This window comes from Coregonus clupeaformis, unplaced genomic scaffold (genome assembly GCF_020615455.1).
Source record: "Coregonus clupeaformis isolate EN_2021a unplaced genomic scaffold, ASM2061545v1 scaf2292, whole genome shotgun sequence".
Lineage (NCBI taxonomy): Eukaryota > Metazoa > Chordata > Actinopteri > Salmoniformes > Salmonidae > Coregonus > Coregonus clupeaformis.
The window spans coordinates 7,501-26,696 of NW_025535746.1; the positions used below are offsets into that span (position 1 = coordinate 7,501).

The following is a 19,196-nucleotide window of genomic DNA, read 5'->3' on the forward strand; positions in this document are numbered from 1 at the left end:
CATCTTTAACCATTGTATAACACTGAGACTGATCCCACTGAGACTGATCTATCTTTAACCACTGTAATACTGAGACTGATCCATCTTTAACCACTGGGGATGTGTGAGGTGACAACCACGTGAGTGTGTGTGTGAGGTTGTGTGTGTGTGAGGTTGTGTGTGTGTGAGAGGTTGTGTGTGTGTGTGCTATCAGGGGTCTGTCAGAGGCTGCAGCCATGTGACCCTAGCCGGTGAGGGAGGTAGCTAGAGATGTCACAACCACTGTCACTCTGCATCACCATCAACCCCCGATCAACACCCGCTGAATTCTCCCCTTGGACACACACACACACACACACACACACACACACACACACACACAAGGCGTCAGTAGCAGACGACAGTGATGGTTAGTTAACATGCTGTAACGTTACAGCAGTGTGTCTCTATGGAACAATAGGTTTCTGCAGTATGTGGACAGATAAGGAGAATGAATGTGTGTGTGTGTTTGGAGGAGGGATGAGAGCTGTGACTGTAGCGTTCCAGCCCTGGTTGCCAGATCCTGATCAGGTATCCTCCATAGTGTTTGAGATAACCTGCTGTGGCATGGCACTGAGCAGGTGTGTTTGATTATTCCTGTGCCAGTGCTGTGTGCTGTGTGCAGGCAGTGCGTGGGAGCCCCACTGTCAGAGGATCACCACTGCCCCCTATGTCACATGTTGGTACTGCAGCTCCAATAATATAGTCTGAAACAATTCTCTAAAGACCTGTTTATACCAGACGCTAACATGGGTCATGTGTCCTGATCTTATCCACATCCTGATTGTGTCTACACATGGTATTAAAATATGTCTCTTATCCGTCCACTGTGTCCGCATTGTGACCAGATTCCCTGTAGGCAAATTATTTCACAGCTATTCTTTCAAAATAATATTTATTTATTTATTTTAAGACACATATTGATGGCATAAGTCAATGGTGCCAGCTGTCAATGATTCAAATGTTTTCACTGTCCAGAACCATCTACACTAATATAAGACACAATGCATGCCTGACTACCTCCTGAAGTGACCTATATCAGTGGCTAGGTGGGGCCTGACTACCTCCTGAAGTGACCAGTATATCAGTGGCTAGGTGGAGAGGCTAGTGGGGGATGGGGCCCAGGGCATGAGTCAGTCCACATAGTAGCAGGTGACAGATCCCTCAGATCCCCATGTATCTAATATACACACACACACGCACGCACACTGTACACACACACACGCACCACATCCTGTCTCCTGGTACCCTGCATCCTCTAGGAAGGTGAAAGGCTGATACGGTCTCATCACGGAGACTAACCCACAGTATGGGAGCGGCCCTGTTCCTCTCCAAACCCAGAAATCAATAGTCAGGATGAAATGGGGAGGAAACAGCACAGGAAGAATGTGGGGGGGGACACAACCTTGATGTGTATATCCACATTTACAGAGAATCTTGTTTTTCCATCGTTGACCTGGAGTGCGGTGGTTAAAGTAATACGAAGGACAGCAGTATAATGTATCTTCCTGTTTGGAGTCTGCACTGCATGGAGATGGATGGGAGCATTTCATTCAATAGGTCTGCATTGGCTGCCGGTGGTTGAAATGCATGCGGGTGATAAGGTAGAGCTGTATGTGCAGTGGGCGCCCAGGTTGACAGGTGTTACAGATCGATTGGTTTCACCACTGATGGCGTGAAGGTAATGAGTTTAGCCTGTGCCAGTCTATGTCCCAAATGGTACTCTATTCCCTACACAGTGCACAGGGCTCTGGTCAAAGTAGTGCACTGTAGGGAATAGGGTACCATTTGAGACACAACCTAAGCCTGCATCTGTGAGAAATCACATGCTTTCCTCTGCATGGTATATCTGCCCAGCAGATATCCCAACATCGTATAGTTATGAATAATTGGCTCTCCCTATAACGCTGTAAACACCAATTAAACAAACTAGACTAGGTGAAGCTATTACATTTAAAATGTCATCCGAGGCGTCAGAATCCCCTGGGACTAATACACAGCCACAGTGGAAAGGGATTTTGGAGCAATTCTTCTTTGTTTGCAATCTCAGGAATCACCCGTGAAGGTCACAGCATCTTTTCATAGAGAACAATCAGTAGATGGGTTATAACAGAGAAACCATCACGCAGACAGGTCCTTTAAATGGGTTATAACAGAGAAACCATCACGCAGACAGGTCCTTTAAACAGGTTATAACAGAGAAACCATCACGCAGACAGGTCCTTTAAATTCCTATACTATTCCTGACCGGATATCAGACTGATGACAAACACAGCCTCCCTATTGGCTGGACCAGTTGGCCATGGAGTGCGCACGCAAGGGAAATAAAGCTCCAGTCAGAAAAAAAGAAAGAAGAAATGCCTCATATAAATGACAGTCACTCACTGTGGACCGGTTCTTCTTTACAGCAGTGATTCATTACAATGGAGGTGAAAAACCTTCACCCCGATTACCTCTTCACGGCTATTTCTGTGTGTGAAAGACCTTTTAATGTCTTGCCCATTCTCTAGTTACGATCCCCATTGGAATTCGTGACTGATACCCTCACTCTATTTACACACACATATACTGTAGCAGACAGACTGACAGATGGGCAGGCAGGCGGGCAAACGGGCAGACAGACGGTCAGACAGGCGGGCAGACAGATGGGCAGACAGGCGGGCAGACAGGCGGGCAGACAGGGAGACAGACAGGCGGACAGACGGGCAGACGGGCAGACAGACGGGCAGACAGACGGGCAGACGGGCGGGCAGACGGGCGGGCAGACGGGCGGGCAGGCAGACAGGTTGATGTTGAGGGTTTGATAATCCTTCATGTTCCATGCTGGGTGTCCTCTCCTCATCACATCTCTAAGTGTCTGAATGGAATAACGGCAGTGTCCCCTGGGGTTCGAGAGAAACAATGGCGCTTTATTGATCTGCGGCGCCGCACTCCTTCGGGGAGGCGGTGAGGGAGCACGCGCTGCTATCTGTCACGGCTGTCCACCGCCTTGCCACCATTTTCCCCACAAATGAGTCAGAAATATCAGAACAATACATTAGAGTACAGTACAGTCCAGAGCCATGACAGGGATCCATGATCATCATTATGGCTCGTCTGAGATCAGCCAAGACATATGTTTTCACATTCCTTTAATGTGAACAGGCTGCTGTCATGACGGACCAGACATGATAGGTTTTGGTTTTCTGTCCCCCTCGAACACCATCAAAGTGTGCCAGTAGTGTGCAAGTAGACTTGATTAGAATATCTATGAAATATCAAGGGAGATATGGTAATTGGGGGAATATCATAAAGAGTTTTGAGACTTCTGAGATATCGTATCTGTCTTTCATATTCTGATAAAATCAGAATCTTTAATCTTAAAATAGACTTCCAGACAGTTTAAAACCCTGAAAACATCAGGATTTCAAAATAATAATTTACCTACTGTATTAGTTGAAGACCTGATATAATTATAATCATTTCAACTTTAGATTGAGGGACTGCAGAGAATGAAAAACATGAACATGTAACTGTAACTGTATGAGGTCAACGTGTCGTGCACACCCACCAGGGTTGGGGTCAATTCTATTTCAATTCCAGTCAATTCAGAAAGTAAACCAAATCCAATTCCAATTCCACATTTTCTTAATTGAAAAGCATTGAAGAGAATTGGAATTTCAGTGTACTTCATGAATTGTCTGGAATTGAAATGGAATTGACCCCAACCCTGACCCCCACAGTGGACTTTCCCGACACCCTTGCTCACCTGTGACTGATCTGTGTCCCCCGCAGACTGGACATGGTCTCCTCCAGGTTCTGCCGTAGGTCGGCAATGTTCTTCACTGTCCGCATGCGTCTCGTCTCGGGGTCTTCCCCTGTAATGCACAGAGAAGGGGTTTATGAGAGATGTTGGGCTCCGTGGTGAAGTTTCCCCTAAGTACAGATCCGGGATCAGCTTCCCCTGTCCCAATTCTAACCTTAACCATTATGGGGAAAAAGCAAAACTGACCCAAGATCAGCGTCTAGAGGCAACTTCATGCTACACCAGATGTGGGCTCCTGTAACATTCTGTTTCCTCAAGATGCCGCCATACATCAGCATCACCAACATCAGGACCCAAACCATGACAATGCACTCTGACAGGTAGCATGGGTACACATTCCAAGATGCTGGGCCGACAGTTTGAACCCGTCTCAGCTGTCAGGACGGAATTGTCATGTTTTTGTGTGGAAAATTGACATTTCTGCAGTCCTGCCATTTTCAAGGCGAACATAGAAACCCACTCTCCATCTGTAAGCTACATATATTTTGCCTCAACAGCTAAATCTCAGATAGCTTTTCAATCTTAGTCAACCCCATCCAAATGCATTTAATCTCAGTCCAGGACCTTTCCCCTGATTCCAGTTCAGCTCTGACTGTAACCACTTCATATGTTTTATATACTTACATTAGTTATATATAAGACTCATTCACAGCGAAGTACCAGTCGCAGTGATGTGCCAGTTGCAGTACATTAAGCCCATTCTATTGCAGTACATTAAGCCCATTCTATTGCAGTACATTAAGCCCATTCTATTGCAGTACATTAAGCCCATTCTATTGCAGTAAAATAAGCCCATTATATTACAGTACATTAAGCCCATTATATTACAGCAAGCCCATTTTATTGCAGTACATTAAGCCCATTCTATTGCAGTACATTAATCCGCAGAATTTTATATAACCACTACTTGGCCAAGTGCAGTGACATTAAGTCAATTCTATTGCAGTACATTAAGCCCATTCTATTGCAGTACATTAAGCCCATTCTATTGCAGTACATGAAGCCCATTCTATTGCAGTATATTAAGCCCATTCTATTGCAGTACATTAAGCCTATTCTATTGCAGTACATTAAGTCCATTCTATTGCAGTACATTAAGCCCATTCTATTGCAGTACATTAAGTCCAATCTATTGCAGTACATTAAGCCCATTCTAAAGGGGCAGACTCAGGAAGCTACTAATAAGCAGTAGAGTGCTACAGTACTTGTAGTCTTCGTTTCAAATGGCACCCGATTCCCTACACAGTGCACTACTTTTGACCAGAGCTCTATGGGCCATGGTCCAAAGGAAATGCACTGTATAGGGAAAAGGGTGCCATTTGGAATGTACCCGTAGCAGTGTCTTCCCACAGACACAGTCGTAGACACAACAGCTGTGGTAAGACACTACAGTGCTATAGGCCAAGGGCAAGGCCCCGCAGATCTGCCTGCCTAGTCCAATTAGGCCTGGCTACGCTCCAGTCATCATTGCCTCTGTCAGCGGACACCATGGGCTGGTAATTAACATGACTTGTGGGAGACCCAAAATGGATGCCAGTCACAGCAGTTTCCAGTTTCAAGGCACAAAAAAAAAAGAAGCTGTCTCCTCAAAGGAGCGTTGCGGAATGAGTCGGCACACGCATCTAATGAGGGAATAACAGAATGTGTCAGTGTTGCTGATCAAGTTTTCATGATTTTTCTATTTCACATTGGAATGCTGTAACCACGCCAACACAGGGCCAAGTGTGGTGAATGCGTGTGGGTTTTAAAAATGTCTTGTCATATTAATTTGTGTTGAACTATAGATTTTACTCACTAAACAGTCAACAAGCGCTTAACATTTAGAGAACGAATATACTCCACACAAGCTGAATATTAAGTTATTGTTTGGTACATCACCCCAACATACAACACAGAATGAATGTTTTCATAGTGTTTTAACGTACCCACATAGCTAGTACAGAGTCCATCAAACTCTGTCACCAACCTTCAAGGCTGACCTGATTTTGGAAGAGCTGCTGAGCGGCACCTCAAAACTGTGTTCACGCATCTCTGCTTCTGTCAAGAGGACTGATACAGCTTACGCACACGCACACACTCTCCGAGGGTGCCTCAGGGGGAGCTGGGATAGGCAAAAAACACATTGCCATTTCACCCATGCATATTAATACACACTGGTACATGTGTGAACCAGGACAAATATAAGCACCCACCTAATATTTATTATATACACACACAGCTATGTCTTACTATACCCCTAACCTTAACCCTTACCCTAACCCTAACCTCTAACCCTAACCCTAACCCTAACCCTAACCCCTAAGCCTAAAATAGCCTTTTTACACGTGAGGACCGGCAAAATGTCCTCACAATGTCCTCACTTCTCTGAATTTTAGTTGGTTTACTATTCTTGTGAGGACTTTTGGTACTCACAGGTACAGTAAAACGTGTACACACACACACACACAATTTTTGACTATTTCACCCTGACCCCTGACCTCATAGACGTGAGTCCGGTTCAGTAACTCAGTAGGCGTCTGATGTAGAACAGCATTTGACTTCCTGTCTGAATCAGTCCTTTCAGGGAGGCTGTTAAGATCTGAGGAGGGACCAAGCCCAGGCAGCATCCCTTAACCCCGAGCCACGGGGCGGCCAATCTATGCCTCGCTATGCCGTCTACGGTTTCAGACTTAAAAGGGAACACAAAAGAGCTGGACAGCCTTCAGAACCAAAGGGCAATGGACAGCCTTGTATAATGGACTCAATGGACAGCCTTGTATAATGGACTTAATAGTCAATATGCTGAAGGATTAAATGGACTCAAAGTTAGCGGACAGCCTTGTATAATGGACTTAATAGGACATCGAATGGCTATTAGAGCCCTTTAATTTGACTTTTTGTGTGTCTCACTGTCAGCTGAAAGGATGAAGAGAGAGATAGAGAGAGAGAGAGAGAGAGAGAGAGAGAGAGAGAGAGAAAGAAAGAGAGAGATATGATATAGGGGACCCATTTCACTAAATATCAATCTTTCCCTCCCCTACACTATCTATCTCCCCACGTTGAAAAACCCTCCTTACCCTCTTCCTTCCATCATGTCCACACAGAGAGAGAGAGAGAGAGAGAGAGAGAAGAGAGGAGGAATGGTCATATCATATCTGTGTGGGTGGGGTGTGGCAAGGTGGTCTGAGAGACAGACTCGAAACTGCCAGAAATCTTCAAACCCTCCCCTACCTCCATCCCCCTACCTCTATTCCTCTCCTCGTCGACAAAGATGAAATGTCGGTCCAATTATAAAGGGACACAAACAGGGTTGGCCCTGGGGGGGATAGGGTGCTATTTAGGATGCAGTCATGCTCCCAGTGAGTTGGCTGGGGCAGTGATTCATAGAGCGCTAATGGAGTGGAGCATTCACCTAAAGCAGAGTGCTGCTCTGTATATCACACAATCACTCACTACCATCACTCACCACCATCACTCACTACCATCACTCACTACCATCACTCACCACCATCACTCACCACCATCACTCACTCACCACTACCACCACTCACCACCAACACCACTCACCATCATCACTCCCCACCCACCACCACCACCATCACTCACCACCCACCACCATCACTCACTACCATCACTCACCACTGCCACCACTCACCACCAACACCATCACTCCCCACCCACACCATCACTCACCACCATCACTTCCCACCCACCACCATCACTTCCCACCCACCACCATCACTCACCACCCACCACCATCACTCACCACCCACCACCACCATCATCCACCATCCACCACTCCCCATAGGCAAACCCAACAGGCAATACGTACCATTCACTTTACACTCACAGGTGGTCAGATGAGATTTTGGGAGTGAAAGGTAATATTATTGACGGAGAAACAAGTGTGAAGTATGTAAACATGAATAATTTTGTATTTGCCACTAATAAAACGGTTATACTATTGATGGCATTATTAAATCAGATTGTAAAAAAATAAATAGGTGTTAAGAGAGAGGAAATGTTTTGGTCTTAGATTACTCCCGCACCATTATCAGTGGAAATCTAGAGATTAATAATATTATTTGCATATAAATTATATGAATGTTTGTGTAACAAAAGCCGTGAACCTCAGGGCTCATTCTAGACTGTTTATGATAGGGGAAATATAGCTGGAAGCACCACTTGACAATGTACTACCAGCGGGAGATGATCTCAGCCTCAGCCAGATGCATCGCTATTCAAGTCCCTGTTGAGCAGAACAATCATGTTACAATGCAGCGACAGCACCACAAGCCACAGGTTGACACACACAAATATGAACACACACACAAGCATTTACAAACAGATGCGCACACACACACACGCACGTGCACACACACACACACACACACACACACACACACACACACACACACACACACACACACACACACACACACACACACACACACACACACACACACACACACACACACACACACACAACACCACCACAGGCCACAGGTTCAGCATCTGCCTAGTATCACTCTCCCTCTCTTCAATAATGCATGTTCTCTTTTGCTCGAGGCCCGCACCTCTACCGGAGAGAGTGAATACAACTCCTTGCTCCACACATCCTAATGAGACCAGCTAACACCATGTCTCACAAAACACACGAGGGTCTCGGCAAGCTTCGCTTGCACGCACCAAACTCTGAATATGCCTTTGTGCAGAGAATGTCAAATCAAATCATTCAAACCCATTTCCATTGTCACCCACACCCCTCTGTGTTAGATAGCATGTGTCAACTCTCTGCAGCTTGCTGCAGACACGCCTGAGAGGGAGGAAACACTGGGTCCAGAGTGTTATGAGTTCTCCCAGCTAAAACCCTTCCTAACAGGCAGTACAGCACCGAGCTGCTTGTTAAACCACATCCAATACGTCGCTCCCTGAGGCAAAACCCTGAGCTGCCGTACTGTCCTATACTGCAGCTGGGCAGGCTGAGCACTTTCAATGGCAACTTTGTGTGGAAATGGGCTTTAGGAGGTACTGTAACTACCTGGATAGATCACACAGACAGGGATAGTAGGGTATGGATGGATCACTGTCACTGTTGTATTCACAGGCAGTGAGGGAGCTTGTACGCTGCAGCTGGCAGCAGGCAGCAGTACTGGTATTTCTTCAAGAATGGGAGAATTTGGGACTGGGCTTTTTCAGTGCAATATGAACTAATGCTACTACAGTGAGACCACAATGAGTATTTATGGTACTACTATTACTACTACAATACTACCACAATGAGTATTTATGTTACTACTATTACTACTACAGTGAGACCACAATGAGTATTTATGTTACTGCTATTGCTACTACAGTGATACCACAATGAGTATTTATGTTACTGCTATTGCTACTACAGTGATACCACAATGAGTATTTATGTTACTACGATTACTACTACAATAATTCCACAATGAATATTTATGTTACTACTATTACTACTCCAGTGATACCACAATGAGTATTTATGTTACTACGATTACTACTACAATAATACCACAATGAGTTTTTATGTTACTGCTATTGCTACTCCAGTGATACCACAATGAGTATTTATGCTACTGCTATTACTACCAGTGTTTCTACTATTACCAAACTGATTACTTATGTTACCACTACGTCTACCTCTGCTAATAATACGACCACTACCACACTGCAACTATCACTCCCTTTGCCTGACACTACTACCCAAGCTTCAGTTCATCACCATTATTTCTAGCATGTATCATTTAGTCAGCAGCATTACCAGAACAGCAGCTCCACATCCATCTGTACATCCAGCCATATGGATGGAGACCTGTGTACGCCCCTGGCTATGGTGTGTTTGTGGGTGGGTGTGTGTGTGTTACGGTGTGAGAGAGTGTGTGTGACTTACAGCGTGGGTGTGTGTGCAGCACCTGCTCCAGGTCGCCCAGCATGGTGAGGATCACCTCCTTGTCTAGCTGAGCCGTGCCCTCGCGGGCGCCCCCCTCCGCCTCCTCCTCCGCCCAGTACCCCCTCTCCCTGCCACCCTGGCCCCCGACCCTGGTGCCCGCCACTGACGCCACCTCGTCGTCCGAACGCCCGCTGCTGCCCTCTTCAGCCGTACCCTCCTCCCTGGGCTTCCCCAGCTGCCCACGTGACGTCTCCCGTTGCTGTTGCCCGCCCAGCGATGCCCGCCCGCCCGCCGTGCACCTCCACGGCACGGGGATGAGGGAGTGTTCCGACTGGGAGAGAACTTTGGTCAGGGAGAGGGACAGGGAGCGCACCCTGGTGCCCCTCGCGCCCCCGCCATCCCTGGCTGGCTCCTTCCTGGGGCTGCCCCCTGGCGCTGGGGATGATGACAGGGATGAAGAGGATTTGGAAGGCGTGGGGGGGTCATCTAGCTCGAAGGAGTACACCCGCTGCTCGCCCTCGCTCAGCAGGGTCAGGTTGGTGAGGGAGCGCTGCTTGCGGAGGTTGAGGTTGTCTGGGAGGGGCTGGGGGGGTCGGCGAGGAGGGCTTCCGCCCTGGTACACGGAGAACTCTGGACCTCTCTTCATCTTCTCCTCCTTTCTCTCATTCCCTCTCTCTCTGTTCGTCAGTGGATCTGTGCTGGTCCACCTGTTTGGCTCTGTTCCCGTTCACATTCTGGCAGTGGTGGCCGGTGATCGGAGGAGGGGAGAGGAGAAGAGGGTGGCGAGAGAGGTGAAGACTCCTCTATCTGGGGAGGGGGGAGGGCTCAGGTGGCCCTGTGTCCAGCGCTCACCGAGGGTCCAGGCTTCATCCAGATGGAGGGATGGAGAGCATACCGCAGACGCCTGGATGGAAAACTCCCCCCTCACGCACAGCAGAGTCCAGAGTCATCCACCAGACATTGCATTCCCATGGTCACCCAGCCAATAACTGGTGCCACAAACACACACCAACACGAAAAACAGACACTCCTTTACCTCCTCCTCCTCCTCTTCTCTCTCTCTCACTCCTACCCTCTGTTTTCCACCTCAAAACAGCAAGGAGCGGTGAGGGGTGTGGATGAATGCGATTTTACATCTCTCTCTTTCTCACGCGATCTCTCGCTCCTCTGCTCTATTACACTCTCTCTCCTTCTCTCTCTCTTCCTCTCTCTCCTTCTCTCTCTCTTCCTCTCTCTCCTTCTCGCTCTCTTTCTCTTTCTCTATTAAGAGCAGAGGGGAGCCTTTTCATTCCTCTCTCTCCTCTCCTGTTAATTACCAGCTCAGCAGAGCCTCTGTTTCTCTCCCTCTCTCCTCTCCTCACACCAGAGAATGGAGCCAGCACTCAATCTCTCCGCTCTGTTCATTTTAGCATTCAGCCTGCAATTCTATCCTCCCTCTCCTCCGCTGCTCTCTCTCTTTCTCCCTGCCTCTCATCTGTTTCTCCCTCCTTCTCTCTCTTCTCTCTCTCTCTTTCTCTTGTCTCGCTAGTCTCCCTTTCCTCTGCTGCAGTAGTGGCAGCCTCTGCTGTGGCTACTGCCGACCATCAAAGCACGCGTCTTCAGTCTCCACGTCTGCCCACTTCAGTTCAGGAAACGCCTCACCACAAGTCGCAAGTTACTTTTGGAGTGTGTGTGTGAGCGAAAGAGAGCCAAAGGATGAAAATGCAACGCTGCTTCCCCTCTCCCTCTTTCCTCCCCCTCTTCTCCCCCCTCTCCCTCTTTCCCCCTTCTCCTCCCGCTTTCCTCCTCCCTCTCCATCTTCTCCTCCACCTCTCCCCATTATCCTCCCCCTCTCCCTCTTCTCCTCCCCTGATAAAAACCAGTGTGACTGGGAGTTGTTTGGACAGCACACCTGTGAGTTGCGGCTCCCTGATAGCCACGCTGCGCTGATGCACAAGCTAATTAAATGCTACAGGGTTAATGAGGTAAAGAGTAAAGCTCCAGCTCTCCTCTCGCCTTGACTGCAGGCTGTCTGTCAACAGCTTCAACACTTACTCTAGCATTAATAGCCTCAACAGTACAGACACACACACACCATAGACAAACAACAGCCTCCATATGACCACACATGCTATAAGCTCGTGAAACAGAGTAACTCACGGTAGCAGTTGCCCTGAACAACCATATCCAAGGTGACATTAACTGCCATGGACAGAGATGGTATTTACAAGTGTAGGATCTTAATCTGACCAGTTTCTCACAGAAGGAAAACAATCATTCAGCAAACAGGAAATGTGTATTATTTTGTCGATTATAATTATTGGACCTTTTTGTAGGGGTTGATACATTTTTAGTTAGGGCAAATCAAGTCTGACATTTTAAAATGGAAACTGGGAGTTGTTTGGACAGCACACCTGTGAGTTTCCTGCAACAACAGGGTGATCAAATTATGATCCTACACCTGTAAGTGGTTGGAACCAGGAACCCCTGGAATGGCTAAAGATGCTGTTCAACTGCTGCAAGTTATACTGCATATATATGCCTACCGCTACATTGACCTTACATGGCCAATCATCTCCACTGACTCATGGTCAATCTTCTGTGACATGACTGTAAATTGCTCTGTCTGTTAAACAACCTAAATGTAAATTAAATGTAAACTCAGTGCTGCAGGAAATGTAGCCGAAGATGATGAACCATAAGTAGCTTTTTGAAAGACTTCACTACAGAGGCTACCACAGACTCACATTCCAGGCAAGGAGCAGTTAAGGAGTAAAAACTAAGAGAAAAACAAGGGTGCAGTTTCCCCTAGGTACCGATCTAGGATCTGCTTTCCCTCCCCAAATCCTTACCTTATGAATAGTGAGGGAAAACAAAACTGACCCAAGATCAGTGTCTGGGGGCAACTTCACCATGCACCAAAATCAACATAATTGTCCTGATTCAGAAGTGAACCACCATGGTTCCTCATTTATCATTTACATACATTCACAAAAAGCCCCCCAAAACACCACAATCACACTGTCTGAGTAGAGCACAACTGCACACGTTTTCATAAATGAGTCATCAAGAACAAATCAAAGCACAAAGTTCAATCGAATATCGCTGACCGCGGTGCACATTGTGCCGTGACCACAGTATGTATATTATAGGTTTGGAGATGTAAAAACACAACATTCCAGACATTTTACTTTGGGCGTGGCTTTGTAAAGGCATACATTCAGAGGACTAAAGCAGCGCTTGGTAGGGATCATTCCCTTTGTAGATGACGATTTTTAGAACGTGTGTTTTTTGGGGGAGTGATTTGTTTTGTGACAGAGCAATCTTTTGTTTTCCCATACCCAAACGACAAATCAGCTTATAGTAGAGCAAGACCTAAGACATTCAGTACGTTTAGTTAACATGTAGAACCGCTAGGCAGGAATACATATCGATATCGATTTTCTATGTTACAATGGATGTACTGTGATTTGGCAGATACCTGACCTGCAACACCAAAGCTACGTAATAACACGTCATAATTTCCAAAGGACATTATCCACATTACATTTCCATCGCTTTGAAATTCTATCAGTCTCTGTGTAAACGCCAGGCTGAGTTGCAGCCCAGCCCACCACCCAGATAATACAGGCTGATTCTAGCTATCTTTGTCTCCTGCAGCCTCTGGCCGCTGTCTATCCGGATAAGCCGCCACATCCCCACAGCTAGAGCAAGACACCGGGTGCTGGGGCATAACCAATGGCAACCGCGAGCAACCACATAAACAAAGGGCCACAGATGCGTCCTGTGTCTGCCGGTCGTTCCTGACCTTTTCCCTTCGCCATGTGAGGCGGGGATCAAAGGACCCCCCTCGTTGCCTCAAACACAAACTCGCGTTCACCGGAAAGTACACACACGCACCGATACACACATAGAATATACTATAACAAACACACACACACGCGTGTCAGCAAGTGTTGCCTACCTGAGATCTCTTCCAGGCACTGTTTGGCGGTCTTGCTGTAGACCAGGTCTCCCTTGGTGGGGCTGAGGCAGTGGTCTGAGGGGGCCACCGTGGTACAGTCGTTCTCGGAGTACGTCCTGGGAGAAACAAACAAAGCCATGGTTATTCAGGAGCAACACTGTATAGTGTGTTTGTGTTTTCCTGTGGTAAAAAAACAACAACTGGAGCCGGATTGAAATATTTTGATATGTGCTTTTTCACATTTTCAATAGATGGAGATGAACATCTCAGGGGTATCTCTTGAATGATGTGAGGGTTTGATGGGTAAAGGGAAGTTTGTCTCTGTATCATGAGCCTGCCTATGTGCAGTCAAAATCCACATACTGGCTTGCACTCCCTGTCTCCCTATAGCCTATGGGCCCTGGTCAAAAGTAGTGCACTAAAAAGGTAATAGGGTGTCATTTGGTATGCGCCTGTTATTGTTCCCTGGCCCTGGGCAGAGATGTGAGAAACACAGCCAGACGTTTGACGGCTGCTAGATAACTCTACCGCACCGGCACACCCACAATAAAACCTTTCTCCAGCCACCTGCACCGCCAGAGATAAACTGGCATCCATGGTCTGCTGCATCAGCCAATGAGTTCAGCATCGTGAAACTCGGTTTCTAACATCCACCCTACAAAATAGTTATAGCTCCATAGAATTGCACAGAGAGACATTCAGAAATATGGCAGCAATTTGACAACCTGTACAAAATGTAGGAATGTGTAAATTAATTGTTTACTGGGGGAGGGTATATATTCTGGCAACTCAGTTTAGGAATGTATGTTATAAAGTTGTATAACAAGGATCTCAAAACAGTCCTTAAAACCCCCTGAGAAACGTACAGAGAACAAAACAAAGCACAGCCAATCGTAAGTGAGAATCTCAGGTCGAATTAGGTCAGGGAGAGGACGCACATCCAACGTTTACGTCACACAGCAGTGCCTTACAATCACCTCCCCGGCTGCTGTCAAAGGGGGAGGCAGGGGGACTGTAATCAACGTAACACCAACTGCAGCTAACTGCTGCTCTGCTCTGCTGTGGCACAGGAGAGGGAAGAAACCTAATTGGCCCTGAAATGATGGTAAATTACAGCGCAGCGGGAGGCCCTAAGTGCGAGGCTGTTGACAGTTCTTCCTCTGTCAGGCAGGTCGGCGGCGGGGGCACACCTCCCCCCGGAAGGGAGTGGGAGAAACACAGGAAAGGGGGAGGGAGGGAGACATGGGATGCTACAGCCAGGATTGGACAACAGAAGGGGAGAGGTAGGCGGGAGTGTGAGTGATGGGATGAGCTAGAACTGAGCATGTCAACCTGTTGGCTGCTGAGCACAGAAGACAACGTGCTTTTCATTTGGGTTGATTGCATCTTGGTTAAGTAGCTGAGCTGCGCATGATTAGGACCTGACATGAATACAAAGTAGGAGAGGGATATGAAGAAAATCACTTTTTAATGGCATGACATTGCAGTGTATTTTGTGCGTCGCTTGTCTCCCATTTAATGCATATGGAAAACAGGTTTGAGAACAACAGCCATCACCTGCATCTGCCTATGAATGATGATCAGGGATGCCTGTTGATGAGCAAGATGGCGAGGTGTATTGAACGGATGAAGACTAATTCTCAACGGTGAGTCAGTGAGCAGCAGAGTGCATTGTGGACCGTGGTTGAGCCCTTTCTGGAATTATAGAGAGAAAGAGAAGAGAGGGAAAAGTTCCTCTGAAGCCGATTATGGGTCGTTAATAGGATTCTCTCCCTCCCTCCCTCCCTCCCTTCCTCCCTCCCTCCCTCCCTCCCTCCCTCATCATCTATCAGGAGATTGAGTCCAATGGCGAGAACTGTCGTTAGCATGCCCGCCATCATGTACAGGCTCTGTCTCTGACATCAGTGGCCCTCATACAGGCGACAGATTGAAAGGTGGGAAATGAGCTTTGATGGGCGGCATCCGTCTGGAATCAAGGCTTCCAATTCTCTCCAGACACTCTAATAATAGGGGTTTTGGGGCACGATGGGACGTAGTGATTCAATTGGTTGTACACACATCAAGGTGGAGTGTGACTGGACGGGCCGCATTGTGAGGTGTGCAGTGGGAGGGCCAGCCCTCGTGTGTGTGTGTGTGTGACTGTAGGGTTATCTAACGAGCCTTGGCACCACAATGACAGAAGGGGGGGATGCGGATAAAGGAGTGGAAGTTCTCAACAAAGTTGAACTCCTTCGCAGAAATCAAGTGGCAAACAAGGGACATTTCCTGCATATAAATACCCAAGTGATGGACAGTTCAGACACAAATTCAGCTGAACTATGTCAGGTGGAACAGAGGGCCTTGGGGTCATGCTGCAGGCTTAGACATCAGGACATGGAGGTAGTGAGGTGAGTTTGGGCTGTCATTCTAACAACCTGCTGAGGTGAGTTTGGCCTGTCATTCTAACAACCTGCTGAGGTGAGTTTGGGCTGTCATTCTAACAACCTGCTGAGGTGAGTTTGGGCTGTCATTCTAACAACCTGCTGAGGTGAGTTTGGGCTGTCATTCTAACAACCTGCTGAGGTGAGTTTGGGCTGTCATTCTAACAACCTGCTGAGGTGAGTTTGGGCTGTCATTCTAACAACCTGCTGAGGTGAGTTTGGGCTATCATTCTAACAACCTGCTGAGGTTAGTTTGGGCTGTCATTCTAACAACCTGCTGAGGTGAACAAGAGCTCATTTGGGTAATTGTGATTTGATTATGTATTTTTCTTTCCATTTTAAGTGAACATCCTACAAAGCCCTCTATAGAAAACTCCAAGTCAGTTAACAGCCTTGAAGACAAAGGCTGTCAGATGAGGATTCTTGGCTTGATGGGATTACTCCCCCACGCTACTAGTGGTGTAGCTAGCTAATAGAAAAACGCTTCATAGCTAATGAACACACCAATCATTAGAGAAACCTTCGGCAGAACACCCCACCCAATCCCCATTGTCACACAAACAATCGCATGCACGCATGCGCACACACACACACACACACACACACACACACACACACACACACACACACACACACACACACACAGGCTCACCTGCACACAGACAGGCTCACCTGCACATACACATACAGTCTCACCTATACATGAAGGGGGCGACGGTGGCCGTGTTGGGGTGGTTGTGCTGCTGCTGCTGGGGGAGCTGCACCGCTCCGTTCCCTCCCATGGCCCCTGGGGGCTGGGAAAGGGCCGAGGTGCTGGTGGAAGACACCATGTTGCTCCGCCGCCCCTCCAGGCCCCCCAGGGACCGCTGCTGCATGTAGTAGCCCCCCTGGCCCCCTTTAACTACCTTGGCCTTGTCCCCTTCCCTGCCTCCTCCACTACCACCCTGGGTGGTCTGGGTCTGGGTCTGGGTCTGGGTCTGGGTCTGGGTCTGGGTCTGGGTCTGGGCTTGACCGCCGGCCTGCTTCCCCGTAGCCGAGGGGGCCTTGAGCCCAAGCTTGGGGATTCCACTGGAGGCAGGGGGGATGGCAATGTCCTTCTTGCCCGCCGCGGGCTTGCCTCCCTTGGGGATGAGGCTGGCAATCTTAGAGGTCTTCTTGGTTGGATCCACCATGGGTTCCCGTTGTTCCTCTTTGGGAGAGGTGATGGCCTTGTCTCCTCTGCTCCTGCTCTTATCCTCCTTGTCTTTGGGCTGGGGCAGGGACTTACTGCTGCCGCCGCCGGAGGGGGACGAGCCCTTCACACAGCCCTTGTTGGCTGCTGCCAGGGAAGGGGGCGAGGCAGACTTGGCCAGCTGCTTGGCGCTGCTGGTGCTGCTAGTACACATTGACGACGTAGGCTCCGTTATGCTTAGCCCTTCCTCGCCGTACTCCGACATGTCATCCTCCTCCTGCAAGGCCATCTCGGCCACCGACGGCGAGGTCCGCGATGCCGAGCGAGGGTTTATCATCCGGAACTTGTCCAGCATGGATCTCTGGGACGCGCCAGTGACAGAGCCCGACTTGGGCGCCTCGGTCATGGGAGGCCGTAGGCGGTCGGAGGGGGGTGGGGTGGGCGAGGGAGAGGGCGAGGTGGAGACTGAGAGCATGGAGGAGGTGGCACTGTGCTTCATGTTCATGGATTTGCTGCGCCAGGACTTTCCGGCGGTGGGGGAGGGGATGGCAGAGGCCAGCTGCTGCCCGCTGAGGCTGGTGGGCACCGGGGCACCTCCGTTCATGCTGCCAGGCAGAGGGATGCTCTTCACCGATTCTGCACGGGAGACAGATAAACAGACATACCATAGTTACATCAACAGTTGTTCATCTCAGGAACACAACTGGATGAATACATGTACACAGGGTCTCATATACTGAGAGAACAATTTGGCTTGAAAATGAAATGGCAGGTACTTTCTATGTGGAGCCAAATATTCACCATCATTGAGTCATCTACAGCAGGGGTGTCAAACTCATTCCATGGAGGGCATAGTGTCTATAGTTTTTTGGTTTTTCCTTTCAATTAAGACCTCAACAACCAGGTGTGGGGAGTTCCTTACTAATTAGTGACCATAATTCATCAATCAAGTACAAGGGAGGAGCGAAAACCCGCAGACACTCTGCCCTCCGTGGGGTGAGTCTGACACCTGTGATCTACAGACTCTGGCACTTTGACAGAAGAACCATCATTACAGTAAAAATGCTCTCAAAAGTAGCACGTTATGATATAAAAGCCCACAGGTTCTTCCCCAGCGACAGGTATGAACAGAGTGGTCCATCACATGGGATATTTCCATTGGCTTCACACTGGTGTCTCAAAGATGTTGTTGAACCCAGCCCAGGATCAACTACACTATTACATTTTCACAAGCAGAGAGACAGAGAGAGAGGGAGAGAGAGAGAGAGAGAGAGAGGAGAGAGAAGGAGAGAGAGAAGGAGAGGGGGAGAGAGAGAAAGCGAGAGAGAGAGGGAGAGAGATGCTGTTTGGATGGGTCAGCAGGCATTTTCTGCACCACGGGAGACAGACATAGAAAGGCTTGTCTTGCTCTCTCTGCTAGGCTGCAGGGGGGCGTGGTTGGTAGGGATGGGGGGCATAGTCGAGGTGGTAGGAACAAAAAAGAAACGGAGCAGATCGGTAGTGCGCTATCCAAATCTTTCCCACTGCAAACAGAGATCCTAGTGCAGCAGTGCAGCCTGCTGCGCGCTCAAGCAGAAAATTGACTCAGCGATTGATTCTGCGATACCTAAAACTGTTGCCGTTTCCCCTGGTAACAGTGGGATGCCAGGCAATTCACCCCTTTGGCCAATGCCGCCTGGGAACTTTGCAGTGGTCTAATGCCAACAGAAAATAAAAACATTCTCAACCTCCTTCTACTAGTGTGGCGTTGGAAAGCAGGAATGGGTTGATAGATTAATAAAACAACTGTATGCTCACTTTCAAAGGACCGGGGTGTTTTAGAATACACACACACGCAGAGACACAGACACACACAATCTATGATGTGTCGACACTACACTGGACGGGCACATCTCATGTGACGGTCCAACCTCGCCCCACACACACCCATCCGTCAGGAGCGT

General features: G+C 48.3%; 1 protein-coding gene across 1 annotated transcript in view; it reads right to left on the reverse strand.

Annotated features, from left to right (window-relative positions):
- The window catches only part of LOC123488436 (neuron navigator 3-like), a 22,218-nt gene extending 3,508 nt beyond the window's left edge, over positions 1-18,710 (reverse strand). The window contains exons 1-4 of the mRNA XM_045219346.1: positions 18,629-18,710; positions 16,779-17,889; positions 13,663-13,778; positions 3,767-3,875 (exon numbers count right to left, since the gene is read on the reverse strand). Of these exons, the coding sequence (XP_045075281.1) occupies positions 3,767-3,875; positions 13,663-13,778; positions 16,779-17,889; positions 18,629-18,710 (1,418 nt within the window). The remainder of the gene's footprint in view (positions 1-3,766; positions 3,876-13,662; positions 13,779-16,778; positions 17,890-18,628) is intronic.
- Positions 18,711-19,196: the final 486 nt, after the last annotated feature.